The sequence below is a fragment of the Chanodichthys erythropterus genome, chromosome 21 (assembly GCF_024489055.1).
Source record: "Chanodichthys erythropterus isolate Z2021 chromosome 21, ASM2448905v1, whole genome shotgun sequence".
NCBI classification, from domain to species: domain Eukaryota; kingdom Metazoa; phylum Chordata; class Actinopteri; order Cypriniformes; family Xenocyprididae; genus Chanodichthys; species Chanodichthys erythropterus.
In genome coordinates, this window is record NC_090241.1 from 38,438,917 (window position 1) to 38,456,749 (window position 17,833).

General features: G+C 40.2%; 1 protein-coding gene across 2 annotated transcripts in view; it reads left to right on the forward strand.

Annotated features, from left to right (window-relative positions):
- Positions 1 to 17,833, forward strand: part of srp68 (signal recognition particle 68) — a 65,606-nt gene that overhangs the window by 37,085 nt on the left and 10,688 nt on the right. For both annotated transcript variants that reach the window (XM_067374365.1, XM_067374364.1), the window contains one exon: positions 4,503 to 4,601. In XM_067374365.1, the coding sequence (XP_067230466.1) occupies positions 4,503 to 4,601 (99 nt within the window). The remainder of the gene's footprint in view (positions 1 to 4,502; positions 4,602 to 17,833) is intronic.

Genomic DNA, 17,833 nt, shown 5'->3' on the forward strand with positions numbered 1-17,833 from the left:
CTAACAAAAGTAATATTCAGGTACAGAAATGGAATAATCAGATCTAAAAGCACTGCATAGCCTTCACTAATAAAGATTAATCTATATTTAATTTATACAAAGCAGTCTCTTATTTTTTGATTAACAATAATGACAGACAGCAGCAGGTATAGATAGTCTGCTGTCGCTTTAAGACCTAATGCACTGATCCAATATAATGTTACACCTCTGATTTCTTTGTTTATGCTCGCTTCACTGTCTGCCTGCTGTCTGAAACATGGTTCTCTAGCAGCTCTCTATCTGCTCTCTTTCGCGTGTTCATGCTCTTGATTGGTTTAAACTATTGTTTTCGACCTGTGGGCAGCGGCCCACTAGGGGTCCTCAGTGATCCTCCAGGGGGGCCGTGAGGTAACTTTTTAAAATTAATTTAAATATTTTAATATACAGTATCTCACAGAAGTGAGTACAACGCTCACATTTTTGTAAATATTTTATTAAATCTTTTTATGTGACAACACTGAAGAAATGACTAACGTAGTTCATATATACAGGAAGGAGGAGGCGGGAACCGGCGAACATTTAAACAAAACTTTAATTCAAAATAAACGAACGTCCTCGCGGACGTCTGCCGGCCACACAAACATAATAAATAAAATGCATAATACATGAAGTCCAGGCCTGGTCCTCTCTCGTCCTTCACGGTCGTCGCTCGTCCTTTTATGCCTCCGGAGCTCCTCCATGAAAGACTCGAGGCCGGCGCGCCTCGCTGGTGATGCTCATTATCACTCGCGCCACCGGCCTCGCCCCATTCCCTAATGGCTCTCACCCGCCCTGCTCGTTATACACCCAACGCAGGCCGGGGAGTACTCCCGAGACTGCGCTCTATTCAAAATAAACAAAGAACAAAAGGAAAGTAATGCCGGCAGACCCTCGCGGACGTCTGCCGGCCACACAAACATAATAAAACATAAAATAAAGTCCAGGCCTGGTCCTCTCCTGTCCTTCTGGTCGCTCCTCCTTTTATGCCTCCGTAGCTCCTCCGTGTGAAACTCGAAACTCGCGCCGTTCCCTCACGGCTCTCGCCCGCCCTGCTCGTCAAAATGACACTTTGCTACAATGTAAAGTAGTGAGTGTACAGCTTGTATAACAATATAAATTTGCTGTCTCCTCAAAATAACTCCACACACAGACCTTACGCTCCTCCACCTTCCTTTTTAGGATACCCCACAGATGCTCAATAGGTTTTAGGTTTGGAGATATTCTTTAGCAAGGCAGTGGTCGTCATGGAGGTGTGTTTGGGGTCGTTATCATGTTGGAATACTGCCAGGCGGACCAGTCTCCAAAGGGACGGCTGCCATGCAGACCAATTTGATGCAGTGTGCGTCATATGGTCTGAGCACTGACAGGCTGACCCCCCCACCCCTTCAACCTCTGCAGAAATGCTGGCAGCACTCATATGTCTATTTCTCAAACACAACCTCTGGATATGACACTGAGCACATGCACTCAACTTCTTTGGTCGACCATGGCGTGAGGCCTGTTATGAGTGTAACCTGTCCTGTTAAACCGCTGTATGGTCTTGGCCACTGTGTTTCAGGGTCTTGGCAATCTTCTTATAGCTTACGCCAGGGGTACTCAACAGGCGGCCCGTCAGCATAAAATTTGTGGCCCGCATCATGCTACATATAAATGTATATTTATTTTTTTACACAAGGGTAGGCGTACAGTGCGCGTGACGCTGTAATCATCAGCAGAGAACGTGTATAGTGTACACGCGCAGCAGTTTTTCTAACCGCAAAGAACAGTATAAACTGAAGGCACTTTGCACGCGCGCATTGAATAGTTTTTGCACTAATTTAGTTTGTCCACAAGGTGTCAGCACTGAAACGGGCTGTTGTTTCAGTCTGAAAAGAAACGGATAAGACGGAACAAGAGTAACAACAAACAATAGCCGACCGTGTTGAAGAGCGCTCGTTTGAGGGGATTAACAGATACCAGCAACTCTAATTTTAAACAAGTACAAAGACATTTTATTGTAACTATTTGAGCGAAAAAGACTAGACAAGCATGAATCTCTCTAGTGCGCATGTGTCAAGCACTTTGTGTTTGAGCCATCAAAGGCTCGAGACTGTGCGCGCAAGTAAAAAACAATGTAACCTTATTTTTCCATGAGGAATGTCAACTGCATTTCATCAAACTTTGCAGTGTGTAAGTTGCCGAGCATCATGAAAAACAAACCTTTTATTCTTAATGTCAATGTGTTATAAACAGAAAGCAAGCAGCACTCCCATTAAAGATCTGTCATCACATCATTGAGCTCACGGAGAATATCTTATTTATCATGTTTACAACGTTGGTTATAGTTAGGTAATTCATGAGATTGTGATTGAACATTAAAAAAAAAGAGAAATTTTTTTGGATTCTTACCAAATTAAAAGGTAATAATAATATAAATAATAAAACGTTTATTCTCTGAATATAAATAGGTGCTATAAAAAGTGTTAAAAAGGTGCAATGGAGTATAAAAAGACTATAAAAAAGTGCAATGTTTTCGTCTTACGGACAAACTCTTATCAGCCAGTGAACAACAGCCAGGCCTTAAATTTCTTGTGAAAAGAAATGAAATAAGGATGAATAAGGATTTCTTTTCATCAGTTCTTGTTTTTCTTTATGCATTTGTACATTAAGAATACAGCAAGACAAGCTATTAATCATTTTTTTAAATGCCATTTATCATGTTAAGTGACACTTTAAAAAGTACACCATACTATTAAGACTTAGCTAGATAATAAACTGCATTTTTAGTAAATAAACAGTAAAACTACAAATATTGTCTTAAGTAGGCCTAAAAAGTCTTACGATCCAAGTTATAATTTGTGGCCCTTCGCGTTTCATTTGGTTGAAAAGCGGCCCTCTTGGCCTCTGAACTTGAGTACCCCTGGCTTACGCCATCTCTATGTAGAGCAACAATTCTTTTTTTCAAATCCTCAGAGTTCTTTGCCATGAGGTACAATGTTGAACTTCCAGTGACCAGTATGAGAGTGAGAGCTATAACACCAAATTTAACATGCCTGCTTCCCATTCACACCTGAGACCTTGTAACAAGTCAAGTCACCTTTATTTATATAGCGCTTTTTACAATGCAGATTGTTTCAAAGCAGCTTTACATTGATAACTGGTACATACACAGACACTAACGAGTCACATAACACCGGGGAGAGAATATGGCTAATTGGGCCCTATTTGGACATTTTCACTTAGGGGTGTGCTGACTTTTGTGGCCAGCGGTTTAGACATTAATGGCTGTGTGAGTTACATTGTAGCAAATGTAATTTCTTCATTGTTGTCACATGAAAAGATATAATAAAAATTTACAAAAATGTGAGGGGTGTACTCACTTCTGTGAGATACTGTAATTCATTAATTTAATTGTTACATTTAAAAAATATAAATGAATTAAATACATTTAAAACAAGGCACCACCTCTCTCGTACAATTTCTGTGATTGTTTCGGATCAGCCCAGGCCGTTTCTCATTGTACTGCTGTGAAATACAGACTGAATAGTGGCTCAAAATGCAAACTAACCCTCTCAGTTGGAAAAAGAAAACCAGTGTCGCTAAAAAGGTTTTGATGGATGATGATTGTGATGAAGGTAAAGAAAATTACAGTGACAGCATTTGTTCAGAAAGGCATGCGCAAGTCTATTATGTGCAAACAAATCGCATGTGCGCTCTCGACTCACTGATCGCTATAACATCATGCCGTAAAAAAGGTTGGGAACCACTGGTTTAAAAGCACAAATATTTAAATCAAGACTTAAGGCCTTTGCACACTGAGTCCAAAATTCACGTCCGAAATGTTCACATGTTAGACACAACGTGAGGTCTTATTTATCACATTTACACACTGCCTCAAACTTTCGTCTGTCATAAAAAAAAAAAAAACTGGATCAGGTTAGATTTTTCTGCATTTTTCGCATCCGTGGCACGTTTTGACAATTCAGAGAAAATGCATATATGAATTTTGAATGATAAACTTGCACTTTTTGTCCCCACCAAGTGACTGAGAAAATTGCACTTTCTAAGTCCTTAATTAAATGCATTGTTAATGTCACATAAATATGTCATCAGGGTGAATTTTTTTTTCCTTTATACCATTTTATGTTAAGGAGTAATAAAGAAATAAAGCATAAACAAAAACAACCCTCTCCTCCTACAGCTTTCTAGATGTCTGATTTTAGACTTAAAAAAAAAAAAAAAAAAAAAAAAGAGTAAAAAGTAAAATGACAGCTCTTTCTAAGATCAGAGTTTATGGGTACACCAATCCACAGTGCTGATTACTACTGGACTACACATCTTTGCTATCTTTGATTGTGTGCACTCAAGTTGAGGAAGTGCCTTTCCCACTAAACGAAATGACCCTAAAATCACACGCTTGTGTTTGAACCAAAAGCTTTACAGTTATACGCACAATACTCTGTGACTGCAGGTATCCTGACTGTTCAGTCTCTTACTGTTCACAGGCAGATAATGAAGAGACTAAGGAGCGCCTGTATGAAAGCCTGCTGGCAGAGTGTAGAGACACCATCCAGGCTGTCAGAGAGGAGCTAAGGACTGATGCGGTGAGATGCATTTTCATTCACTTAAGTTTAGTGTTTAATTCTCACTTTATTAAGTTGCTTTATTAGCATGCATAGTACTAGGATATTGGCTGTTTATACTTATAATGCACATATTAATGCCATACTCTGCATGACCATGTTCTACATGCCTTAATCCTACCCAATACCTAAACTTAACTACCTTACTAACCATTAATAAGTGGTAAATAGGAGTTTAAGGGGAAAATAGGAAGTTGATGGTTAGTTAATGGTAAGAATTAGACCCCAATCTAAAACTATACAAGTTTTTCTTATATGCTAACTTTGTTCTAATGGGCTATCTCATGCAGTTAGTGTGTGTGTGTGTGTGTGTGTGTGTGTGTGTGTGTGTGTGTGTGTGTGTGTGTGTGTGTGTGTGTGTGTGTGTGTGTGTGTGTGTGTGTGTGTGTGTGTGTGTGTGTGTGTGTGTGTGTGTGTGTGTTCTTGTTTATATAACATCGCGGGGATATATTGTCCCCACGATGTAATAAAAACCTGAGATCACCTACCGCTGGCTGGTCCCCACGAGGGAAATGGATTAAAGAACATACTAAATTTTTTTTTGAAAATGTAAAAATGCAGAATGTTTCCTGTGATGGTTAGGTTTAGGGATAGGGGTAGTGTAGGGGGATAAAATATACAGTTTGTACAGCATAAAAAACATTACACCTGTGGAGAGTCCCCACTAAGATAGAAAAACAAACCTGTGTGTGTGTGTATCTCTGTATGGTAACATGGGGGAAGTTGCCCCCCATACTTTTAAACTGTAACATATTTAGAATGCAGGATGATGCATCAGCCAATTTGTTGTTATAAGAAATAAATAGAAACATTTGCTAATTTAGTTGTTATAGCACAAAGAGTCAAAGTTCTTACCCTACTGGTGTAAGAAGCCCTCACTGAACAGGGGCGGAGCAAGGAAGCTTGGCCACCCCTTTGGCCACCCCACTCACAACTGCTGCTTCAGAATCAATTTTTTTGTTGACAAGAATTGCGTTTATTTAAACGCAGAACCGTCTCATTAAGACCACAAAAAAAAAAACGGGAGACTTTTCAGACGTGCACTCCAACTTCTCCTCAGCGCCAGGCTCAAGTCAAACGCGCGCGGAAATGATACAGGTGCCGAATGAGCTTCAGCAGAACAGCAGTGAACGGCGAACATTATATATAGCTTACGTAAATGTTTCTCAACTGGTGGGTTGCAAGACGTGCAGTTTTCAATCACGCGCAAATACGGCGCACTGTATATTAGCCTACTCACAATAAATAAAGCGTAAAAGAAACTACGAGCATGCAAAGTCGTAGTTCTGTCGTCTGTTAAGTTATGAAATGACGATTAAAGCTGCATCAAAACTGTGCATGCATGTATGTATGTAGGCCTATTTGAGATTTATGCGTCACATGTCTCTGGACTAAAAAATTCTGCTATGTCAGATCACAATATAGGCCTAAGGCACAAACAGATATGTACTTTTTTTTAATGCATAAATAAATGTAAGAACTGTGCATTTGTATTAGAAGAATGCTAATTTTGCAATAATTTATAAAGTACAAACAAAAGTTATAACATTTAAATGCTTAAAATAATTAATTTTACATTCTGGCATTTATGTGCTGTTGACTTCTGCATCAGCAAATGGGAATTCGAAAGAGAACACTTTTTTTTCTTTGTATGAGATTAATTTAGGTATGATAGAACTGTTGCAAGTATTTATTTTGACTATATAGAAAGTTTAAAATTTAGTTATTACTTTTTTGGTTAATTTTTGAAACAGAATAATCTTTGAACTACAGTATGTAGTTATCTGCATGTCTCGATATGCAACAATGGAGAACAAGTTATTGGGGGTTTTGAGAACTAGAACAAGCTGACTGGACAAGTTGAAATTTAGCTATAGTGTGAGCCACTTTACTAATATGCCTGCAAGTGAGGAACGCAAAAAAAAAAAATAAATAAATAAAATAAAAAGGTCACATTCACTCATCTCAATTAATTAAGTACAAATGAACTGTATTAGTTGTGTTGTAGGCACAGTTCAGTACTTTATTGTCAGACTCGTTTTTATGTTGAAATAATGAAGATTTCTGTGCCACCCCAGACTGGTTGCTGGCCCCTGCCTGGCCACCCCTATGAAAAAATCCTGGCTCCGCCACTGTCACTGGATACACTTTTACAGAATGTATAAAATACTTTTGAGTATATATTTATATATTTAAGTGTCATTAATGTAAAAATACTAAATCAACTAGTGCAGTGGTTCCCAAACTGGGGTACGTGAGGTGACAAAAGGGGGTACGCGAACAAAATGCTGAGTAGTTCATTTAATTCTGCCTTAAAATAATATTAAAATCGAACATGTATTTCTAACTGCCAAAATGTTGTAAATCCAGTACATTTAATCAAATTACCTCATCATTTGCAGTCAAAAATGACTGTATCCATACAAAGCAGCATGCATATGATAGATTGCGTGCAGTCTGCTGCCTTAAATCGCACTAAATTACTGCCGTTCTCGACAATGCACCTTTGTGAAAGTGGGGATTTAGCACTTACTCGCATGAAGAACAAATATAGACACAGTGCATTAATTTCGATTGAAGACTCAAACTTTCTCCGATACAAAAACATACCTTGTGTGAGTTCTTGTATTTAATGATAACGAGCAAGAATGCAATTGTTCCCAAATATCCACATGACTGCAAACGTGACATTATTATACAACAGTTCAAAAAACAAAACCTACATTTTAAACACAGTACTGTCCGTATTTACTCCATTTTGCAATGAAATAATAGTTCTAACGAAAATCACAGCTACAACACAATTCGGTGTTTCGCAAACAATTCTGGGGCTTTGAACAAATCGTGAGTCAATCATTCATTCACAGCCACTTGCTTCATTGCTGAATGAATGACTCGATGACTCTCTCATAAAGAAAGTGACTTGCTGCCACCTACTGGTTGTTTTAGTTAAATATTTAAAAGTTTTACTTCTTTTTTACCATCATTGCATATTTCTCTATTAAACATTTTTATATAAACATTTATTTTATGTAACACGGCAACAGTTGTCAGTATGACACTATGTTATATTACTCTGAATAGTTATAGGGCTAGGTTCGACTCTTGGGAGGATAAGAATGAATTTTGGGCCAAATTGTATAAAGCAGCTAACAGCCAGCACATTTATTGTACATGTAACAAAAAAAATAATAGAAGGAAGAAACAGGTTAATATTTTGCTGTATCTCACCACACTGCTGGAATGGGAAAAATACAATATTTAGTCCAGGTTGTGCAAAACAGGTCCGAGAAAGAAAAAAAAAAAGAAAAAAAAAATGTCCAAAAGTCCTCCTGGTTCTTTCACAAGTTGGTGTGTAGTGTAAAAATATGAATGTATGTATGAGGCCTTTTTTTTTCTTACTACCCGGGTAGTGTGTGTGCAAAGTAACAGCTTAGCTGTAACTGAAAGAATCCAGCGATGCAAACAGGTTCGAGCTGAACGTCAGCAATAAGGCCTTCACAGAATCACAGGGTCTGGCTCGCCGTTGATCACGTAAGCTCACAGTTGATCAGGTCACAGGATGGAATCAGGCAATAAAAAAACAGTCTACACAAACAACACAATTCAGAGTTAACATCTCTAAAGATTCACATTAGCTTGTCACAAACTCCATATGAGTAAATAAATCATCAGAAGCATTACTCACAGGCTTCACTCACACGTGTTAGCTTAGCAATTTAACATCAATACACGTGAGCATAATAAACGCACGGATAAATCTGTTTAACACACAGGTTGATCATCTGCATCTCAAAATACTCACTTTTCACATCTAAATCATCTTTTTCCTCCATATACACAGGGAACATCATAAAATACATTTAACAAGAATAAAATTTATCCGTTTCCCTAATATCCATTTACAAAAAGTGTATTGAAACACAAAAAAAACATTTTCAATAAACTTCTTTTAACTCTGACTGTTTTTTTTTCCGTACACTAATATATATACAATCCTTTCTGATCATTAAATCAGTTTAAAACATCGACTTAACATTTCTGTTAACATAGAAACTCACCAGAGTTTGCAGAAATAACTTCTCAATCGACATCAATGTGAATTCGAATCCGTTTTGAAACTCGTGAACATACTGTAACAATTTATATGAAAAGTTTACAATTTTAAAACATCAGAAAGTACTTTTAATGAAGATATAATATTTCAAATGCAGCGCTTGATCACCTTGTGCGTACCAGCTACAATCAGTCTTCTCTAAATCTTTACACCTCTATTAACCAGATCATGCAGTGACCCCTACAGGAAAACTACGGTACTGCATTGAACTCATATAACACTGTAAAACTTTAAGGGGTTACATCCTCCCCTCCTGAACCTGCATGCGTCTCTGCATGTAGTGAATTTATAAGAGTTCAGAAGTATCAGGTGCTAGTACTCTAACTTGAGGGAAAGTATCAGGTTCAAGGGCTCGTGTGAAAGCTAGGTTTAGACCTTCTAATAAGGAATGCATGACTAATGCCAAAGGGTTTCCTAATGACTTATAGTTCAGTCTATCAGGTTGTTCCCTATGTCGTGTAGAACGTCTGAGCTCTGGAATCTCTTGAGCAGGTACGTCTTTATTTTCTAGATCATGCTCCACAGTCACAGTTTCACTGTTTTTGTTTTCTTCTTCTTCATTATTCTCTCCTTGCTCAACAGGTTCAGCATCATTAACAATCAACTCCTGATTGGACTCATCCTCATTTTCATCAGTGGATTTAGAATTCAGACCTTTGACAGGTTTCATCTTTTCCAAGGACTTCCCAGGTAAGTTATCCTCCGTCAGGGTTTCTCCAGGTAAGTGCAGATCTTCTTTAGTCCCTGAAGGTTCAAACGGCCTTGCATTAGGATTCAATGTAGTTCCAATCGTATCCTCAGTAATTGCTTTATTGTACGGCAATTCTCTAATGATGGTTATGGTAGGATGTGATGTGTCTTGTGTGGTTTGAGGGAAATAATAATCCAACTCTGCATCATGGTCTTGTACTGGTTCTTGGACGACTTCATCTGGATAACTGAATTAATTCTCTAACAATGTGTCTGTAGGACAAAACTTCTGCTTCCTCTCCTCTGTCACTTTCATCCATGGGATTGGTGGGAGTCAAGAACCCACAAGGCAAAAGCAAATCTCGATGGAGTGTTTTTTCTGGACCAATCGTTGTAAGAGGCTTCACTACATAAACAGGAGATTCATTTATCTGTTTGACCACTTGATAAATTGTTTTGCTCCATTGATCAGCAATCTTATGTTTGCCTCTTATTCCTACATTTTTGACAAGGACACGGTCCCCAACATGCAAGGTGGACTCTCTCACCCTCAAATCGTACCTTTGTTTGTTACGAAGAGCCATCTTCTCGCTGTGCTCAACAGCAATCCGGTAACTCTCTTGTAAACTCTCTTGCAGCTTTTTGACATACTCTGTGTGAGTGACTTTCTTCCCTCCTTCTGGTGTAATACCAAAAGCCACATCAATGGGAAGGCTTGGCTGTCTCCCAAACATTAACTGATAAGGAGAGAAACCAGTTGTATCATTCTTGGTACAGTTATAGGCATGTACCAATGGTTGAACATGGTCACGCCATCTCACTTTGTCTTCTTCTTCAAGAGTACCTAGCATTTGAAGAAGCGTGCGGTTAAACCTCTCTACGGGATTCCCACGTGGGTGGTAGGGTGTCGTTCGAGTCTTTTTTATCCCTAGCAAGAGACAAAGATCCTTAATTACAGCAGACTCAAAGTCACGACCTTGGTCGCTGTGCAAACGTTCTGGAATCCCGTAATGCACAAAGAAGTGATTCCACAGAGTTTTGGCAACAGTTTTTGCTTTCTGATCAACCGTAGGGACTGCCACCGCGTATTTAGTAAAATGGTCCGTGATAACTAGAATGTTCTTCGTACCACGGCCATCAGGTTCTAGAGAGAGATAGTCCATACAGACAAGTTCTAGTGGCCTGCTGGTTTGTATATTAACTAAGGGGAATGCTCTTTCGGCCTTGGCCTTCCTCCTGATGCACCTCTCGCAAGTATTGACTTTGCGTTCAACATCGAAGAACATCCTCGGCCAGTAAAAGCGTGTGCGGACTAGGTCTAAAGTCCGTTCTCCTCCCATATGACCAATTGAGTCATGCAGGGCTTCAAGTGCAATCTCCCTGAACTTCTGAGGAAGAACAAGTTGATAGGACAAATTCCCTCTGTTCATACGTTTTCTGTGTAGAACTCCGTCAATGAATATAAATTGATCCATCACTCTGAGCATCAGCTGAACTTCTCGGGTTTCATGACGTCTGACACGATAAGAGAGCCGTTTACCACTATGCAAGAGCTCAATCACTCTACTTATTGTGGGGTCCCTTGACTGTTCTGCAATCCACTCTTGTGGTGACATTCTGGGGAGAGTGCTTAACCCAGGAAGCAAATCTGCCTGCAAGAACTCTGCTGGAATGGCATCAGCATTCATGGCCAAACATTCCAAAGCAGCAGGTAAAGAATTTTCCTCTTCTTCCACCTCAGACAAATGGTGTTTCTGGCAAATGGCTTTCACTGCCTCATTAGTGAATGAAGTTCCATTTCCCTCTTTCATGAACTGAGAAATGAATTGGTGGATACGGTCATCCTCAGTTTTAGAACTGAAATCGATGTCGGGCTGAGTGTGTGGTCGCCGGGACAGACCATTTTTTTTCCTGCTAGGTACTGAAGGCTGAAATTGAAGTTGGACAAGGAAGCAAGCCAGCGGTGCCCAGCAGCGTCGAGCTTGGCCGATGTCAATATATATGTTAACGGATTATTGTCTGTCATTACGACAAACTCTGCCCCATAAAGATAATCATAGAATTTGTCTGTTATTGCTCACTTCAAGGCTAAAAATTCTAGCTTGTGGGTGGGGTAACGTTTCTCACAATTTGATAGCCCTCTGCTGGCGAATGCAATAACCCTGAGGTGGCCATCTTGCTCCTGGTATAAGGCAGCACCCAAGCCATGCAGGCTGGCATCTGTATGGAGGATATACGGCAACTTTGGGTTTGCGAACCCCAACACTGGGGCAGTAGTGAGCTTTGAAATTAATGTCTGGAAGGAAACATCACACTCGGTTGTCCATCTACTGCCAAAAGGCTTCCTAAAGTCAGCATTGGAGAGAGGTTTGGACCCCTTTTTCTTTCGGGGTGGACAGTAACCAGCTGTCAGTGCATTTAAGGGCTTTGCGATCTTCGAGTAGTCCCTGACAAACCTCCGATAGTATCCAGTAAACCCAAGGAAGGACTTTAGCTCACTGATGTTAGTGGGTTTCGGCCAGGTAGTAAGTGCTGAGATTTTATCGGGGTCAGTCTCCACACCGTTTTCAGAAACAATGTGTCCAAGATACTTTACAGACTTCATGAAGAACCGACATTTGTCTGGGGACAGCTTTAGACCAAACTCTTTTAATTTGTTCAAGACCTTCATGAGTCGTTCCTCGTGTTCCTCTAGGCTGCTTGAAAAAACAATTAGATCATCAAGAAACACAAGAACTTCTTTCAGATGGAGGCTGCCCACACATTTCTCCATAACACGCTGAAAGGTGCTGGGAGCATTCGTCACCCCCTGTGGCATCCGGTTAAACTCCCAGAATCCCATGGGTGTCACAAACGCTGTCTTATATTTGTCCTCTTCTTCAACCTCAACTTGATAGTACCCTGATTTCAAGTCCATAACAGAAAACCATCTGGATCCTGTTAAGGCGGAGAATGTCTCTTCAATATTTGGCAGTGCATACGCATCCTTTATTGTTTGATTATTTAACTTTCTATAGTCCACGCAGAGCCGAATGGAACCATTTTTCTTCTTCACGACGACTATGGGTGAAGCGAATGGACTTTCAGACTCACGGATGATGTTTGCGTCCTGGAGTTCCTGAAGGTGAAGTCTAACAGCCTCATAATCAGAAGGATGGATGGGCCTTACTCTCTGCTTGAAAGGGGTTGGGTCAGAGAGGCGGATTCTGTGCTTAACTGCCATGGTGTGTCCATAATCAAGATCATTCATAGCAAAAACCTCAGGAATGGAATTGAGCTTTTCTGCAATTCTGTTCCTCCATTCTTCAGAGAGAGGCGAGTTGGTGAAATCGAAAGTGATCTTGTTATCAGGGCTGGTAGAACACATGGCATTGCAGCTAACTACCATGGAGGCAGGTGGAACATCTGGCTCTTTCTGACCAACAGAGGTGTCCTTCAGCGAAGACAAAGCAGATGGAACATAAAGCTCGGCTAAGCGACATTTTCTCGGAAGGGTGATTTCATGAGCGGTTTCATTCTGAAGAAGGATAGGAACTTTGAATGATGATCTTCTGGGACTTGTGAGGACATAACTGCAAAGAAGCAAACCACCTGGGAGACTGGAGTGAGCACACGGCTCTACCACTAGGGGAGAATTTCCGGCTGTAGACACGCCTCTAACATATCCATCCAGGACTACCTTTTGACCAGCAGGTATTCTGGCGTTCTGTTTCCCTTTAAATCTGACTTGGCCAACTTTGCCATTTTGTCGATCAATTGTGTATCTGCGCAACAGGTTCTGGACAAAAGGGGAGTATGGATGTCGCTTGTTGAAAATAGCATGGCCTTTACTGCTTGTGACACAGGACTTGAACAAAGCATCTAGAGTGTTAGTGCCAATAAGTACTGGGATTTCAAGATTGAATTTGTAGTCAGGAGTGACGAGTGCTAGCGTGGTGACAGTTTCAGCTTTTCCAGTGATATCTTCAGGGAAATGCATGCTCACTTCGATGTAGCCCAAATAGGGCACAGTTTGCCCTCCAGCTCCTTCAACCTCAATGAGATTATCTAGAGAGAGGATTGGATGGGACGACAAGTGAGTGTCATAGAATGACTTGGAGACAGTTGTCACCTGTGACCCTGAATCGAGAAGAGACATACAGGGTTTCCCTTCAATGACAATTTCAGCAGTGCATCTGGGACCTATAATGTTAGGACTTAACTCAATGTCATTGGCTGAAACACTGGAATGGGCTTGACTCTCTATTCTATCTCCATTCAATCTATTGGGACGTTTCTTTCTGCAAAGGGCCCCAGTATGTCCCATTACTGAAACCCGAACCGGTTTAACGGCATTCCGTTCCTCCTTGTCCAGTCATCCTGTTTGGCTTTAAGCTCTTTGTACTTCTGGTCTACTAGGGCTTTGTTAATGGAGCCTTCGCATAGTCTGGCTACATGGCCATCTTCTCCACATCTAAAGCAGAACCATGGCTTTGGAGGTTTACTTGTTACTTGCTGCACATTTATTTCTGCTTTAGCTGGCATGACTTTTGAGCTTTCCACTAACTTGGGCTCACGTCCTTCTTTCTTTTTAGACTTGGAGGACTTTAACTGTATTTGCAGATCAGCCACTTGCTTTCTCAATGCCTCAGTTTCAGACAGGCAAGCTTGCAACACACCAGGGTCGCCATAAGCAGAGACATCAGTAGCAAACTGTGTGTGACTTGTAACCTTATGCTTTGAGCCACCTATGTGTCGCTGCATCCTATCAAGTTTTGCAGCTCTTCTGTCCTCTTCAGTTCTGAGAAGTAACAACAGCTCAGCAAAGTCAGGTGGTGTCTTTGTTTTAGACTCAAGCTGAAGGGTAAGTATCAGGGAATGATCCCAGCACCCACGCTGGAACTGTTTCAGTAAGTGGCGATTTGCAGAGGACTGCTTTACTCCATTCCGCCTGACAGCAGTGCTAAGGGTGGTCTGCAGTCTCTGTAGGTAGTCAGAAGCCTTCTCGCCCGTGTCCTGGTGAGTATTTAAGAACCTGGCAAAGATCTCATCGCCATCCTCCACCAGCCCATAAGCAGAATCAAGAAGTTTCACATAATCTTGTGGAGGGGCAGCGGAACCAAGTTGCTTGACCACATCTGAGGCTGGTGGTAAGAGACTTTCAAGGATCCTCCTCCGCTGAACATCTGGAGGGAGAGAATCTTGAAGCAAAAGGTCAACATGGAGGCACCATGTATCAAAATCGGCTTCACCTGGGGGTTTTGGAACTCGGCCAGAGAAGGAACGCAGCCATTTTGAATGTGCCTGCACTGCAGAAGCGTCATTTTTAATGACATGTTCAACAACTATGCGTTGCACCTCAGGTGGGTTTAATTCATCAGGAGTAAGTGCATCCATTGCAGACTTTGGAGTCTTTTTCCTCACTACTGGATCAGATTTCATTTTTGATCTTTTAGACTGCGATTTCTTTTTATATTTTTTCAGGATGGACGTGCTGTGGTCAGAAGATGTCATATCTGATGTCACATCATCGCAACTGTTCTCACTTGAATCCAGAGAAGAATGTTCAGCTTGGGCATGTGACTGTTTAGTGAGTGGGGCCAACACTTTGACACTATCTACATGCCAAGTAACTGTGGGGTTTCGCACATTTTTTATCTCTAGGGGGAAATCAGGCTCCATGAGTGCAACAGGAGTGTGTGTATCAAACTCTACTACTACAGTAGATTGCCCTGACTGTACAGTACTGGGGGCTACTCTCACTACTTTTACCACAACTCCATATTTTGTAAGGGTGTCAGCAATTTCATTATCGGCATCTGTATCGGTAATGCCTAACACACACACAGCACATTTCGCTTTGACATTGTAGCGTCTCTCAATATCTGAAACACTCATTTTGATTTGCAAAGCTTTTACAGAAAATAATAAAAAAATATCAAAATCAAATAACTTGTGCTCAGGCTGTAATTATCCTCCTGGCTGTACTCGCCACAAAAAGTGGTGTAACACGGCAACAGTTGTCAGTATGACACTATGTTATATTACTCTGAATAGTTATAGGGCTAGGTTCGACTCTTGGGAGGATAAGAATGAATTTTGGGCCAAATTGTATAAAGCAGCTAACAGCCAGCAAATTTATTGTACATGTAACAAAAAAAATAATAGAAGGAAGAAACAGGTTAATATTTTGCTGTATCTCACCACACTGCTGGAATGGGAAAAATACAATATTTAGTCCAGGTTGTGCAAAACAGGTCCGAGAAAGAAAAAAAAAGAAAAAAAAAGAAGAAAAAATTGTCCAAAAGTCCTCCTGGTTCTTTCACAAGTTGGTGTGTAGTGTAAAAATATGAATGTATGTATAAGGCCTTTTTTTTTCTTACTACCCGGGTAGTGTGTGTGCAAAGTAACAGCTTAGCTGTAACTGAAAGAATCCAGCGATGCAAACAGGTTCGAGCTGAACGTCAGCAATAAGGCCTTCACAGAATCACAGGGTCTGGCTCGCCGTAGATCACGTAAGCTCACAGTTGATCAGGTCACAGGATGGAATCAGGCAATAAAAAAACAGTCTACACAAACAACACAATTCAGAGTTAACATCTCTAAAGATTCACATTAGCTTGTCACAAACTCCATATGAGTAAATAAATCATCAGAAGCATTACTCACAGGCTTCACTCACACGTGTTAGCTTAGCAATTTAACATCAATACACGTGAGCATAATAAACGCACGGATAAATCTGTTTAACACACAGGTTGATCATCTGCATCTCAAAATACTCACTTTTCACATCTAAATCATCTTTTTCCTCCATATACACAGGGAACATCATAAAATACATTTAACAAGAATAAAATTTATCCGTTTCCCTAATATCCATTTACAAAAAGTGTATTGAAACACAAAAAAAACATTTTCAATAAACTTCTTTTAACTCTGACTGTTTTTTTTTCCGTACACTAATATATATACAATCCTTTCTGATCATTAAATCAGTTTAAAACATCGACTTAACATTTCTGTTAACATAGAAACTCACCAGAGTTTGCAGAAATAACTTCTCAATCGACATCAATGTGAATTCGAATCCGTTTTGAAACTCGTGAACATACTGTAACAATTTATATGAAAAGTTTACAATTTTAAAACATCAGAAAGTACTTTTAATGAAGATATAATATTTCAAATGCAGCGCTTGATCACCTTGTGCGTACCAGCTACAATCAGTCTTCTTCTCTAAATCTTTACACCTCTATTAACCAGATCATGCAGTGACCCCTACAGGAAAACTACGGTACTGCATTGAACTCATATAACACTGTAAAACTTTAAGGGGTTACATTTATAAAGTTGTATTCATAAAGATAAAAATATGCCCTGGAAAATCAATTTAGGGGACAAATTAGTGGCCAGTTTATTGTCCCTTAATAGTAAAGGTGTGACTGCACTCTAAACCGGGGACACACCTAACGATTAGCTGTAACATTCTAAGACTGAACTGAACACACATACCGATTGTTTCCTTCGACTGGAGCCGATTTTAATCGTTGACAGTCGGAGAAGAACACAAACGTTTACGATTGAGACCGCTGCTAAGCAACACACTGTGCGCGGGATCTTGAAAATGGATGTAAACAAACAGCTGGCGCTCTTCATCTGCAGCTATATTTGTGCGGAAAATAACAAAAAAAGAGGAAAAACGTGCAGGGTATGGGTAAGGTCCTGGCTGGAGAGGCAACATGGACTTTGTTCTCTACAGAGAGAATTTGAGGTTAGTAACTGTTAAATTAATCTATTTTTAGAGCTTGCACTCCGGTGGTGTCGGCCGTTGTTAAGCAACTGTTGCGCCTCTGATAACAGCGACAACGAGCACTCAACATGATTTCAAAAACAACACATCCCAGCGCCAGATCGCCTATAATTAACACAAATTGATAATCAGCTAGAGGTGTTTCTTTTGTATTAGATATCCGCGAGATCTTTCAAAAAGTGGTGCGGACATGTCCCACCAGCAAATTACGCCTATGCTCAAAGGGCACTTTCACTTTCGCGATCAAAGGGGCATAGCTCTTTATATTCTCTCTGTATATATTGTATCATTAAATGTTAATTTTGTATCCGTATCTTTCCAGATAAATAATATATATACAAAACATGATAAAAAAAATAAATAAAAAAAAGTCTAGTCATTATCTTTATCACTTGTTGCCCCCCGATTGGCTGGTGCCCCAGGACACTCGCCCAATGCCGTCTATGGATAATCCGGCCCTGTACATTACCTGACACGTTCAAAGCTTCCGCAATAGCAGCCCAGCTTCTTTCCTTATCACTTCTATTATGGTATTCCTTCGAAGATATGTTGTATGGACATTCGTACTCTTGCCAGAGTTCAACCAGTTTTTCT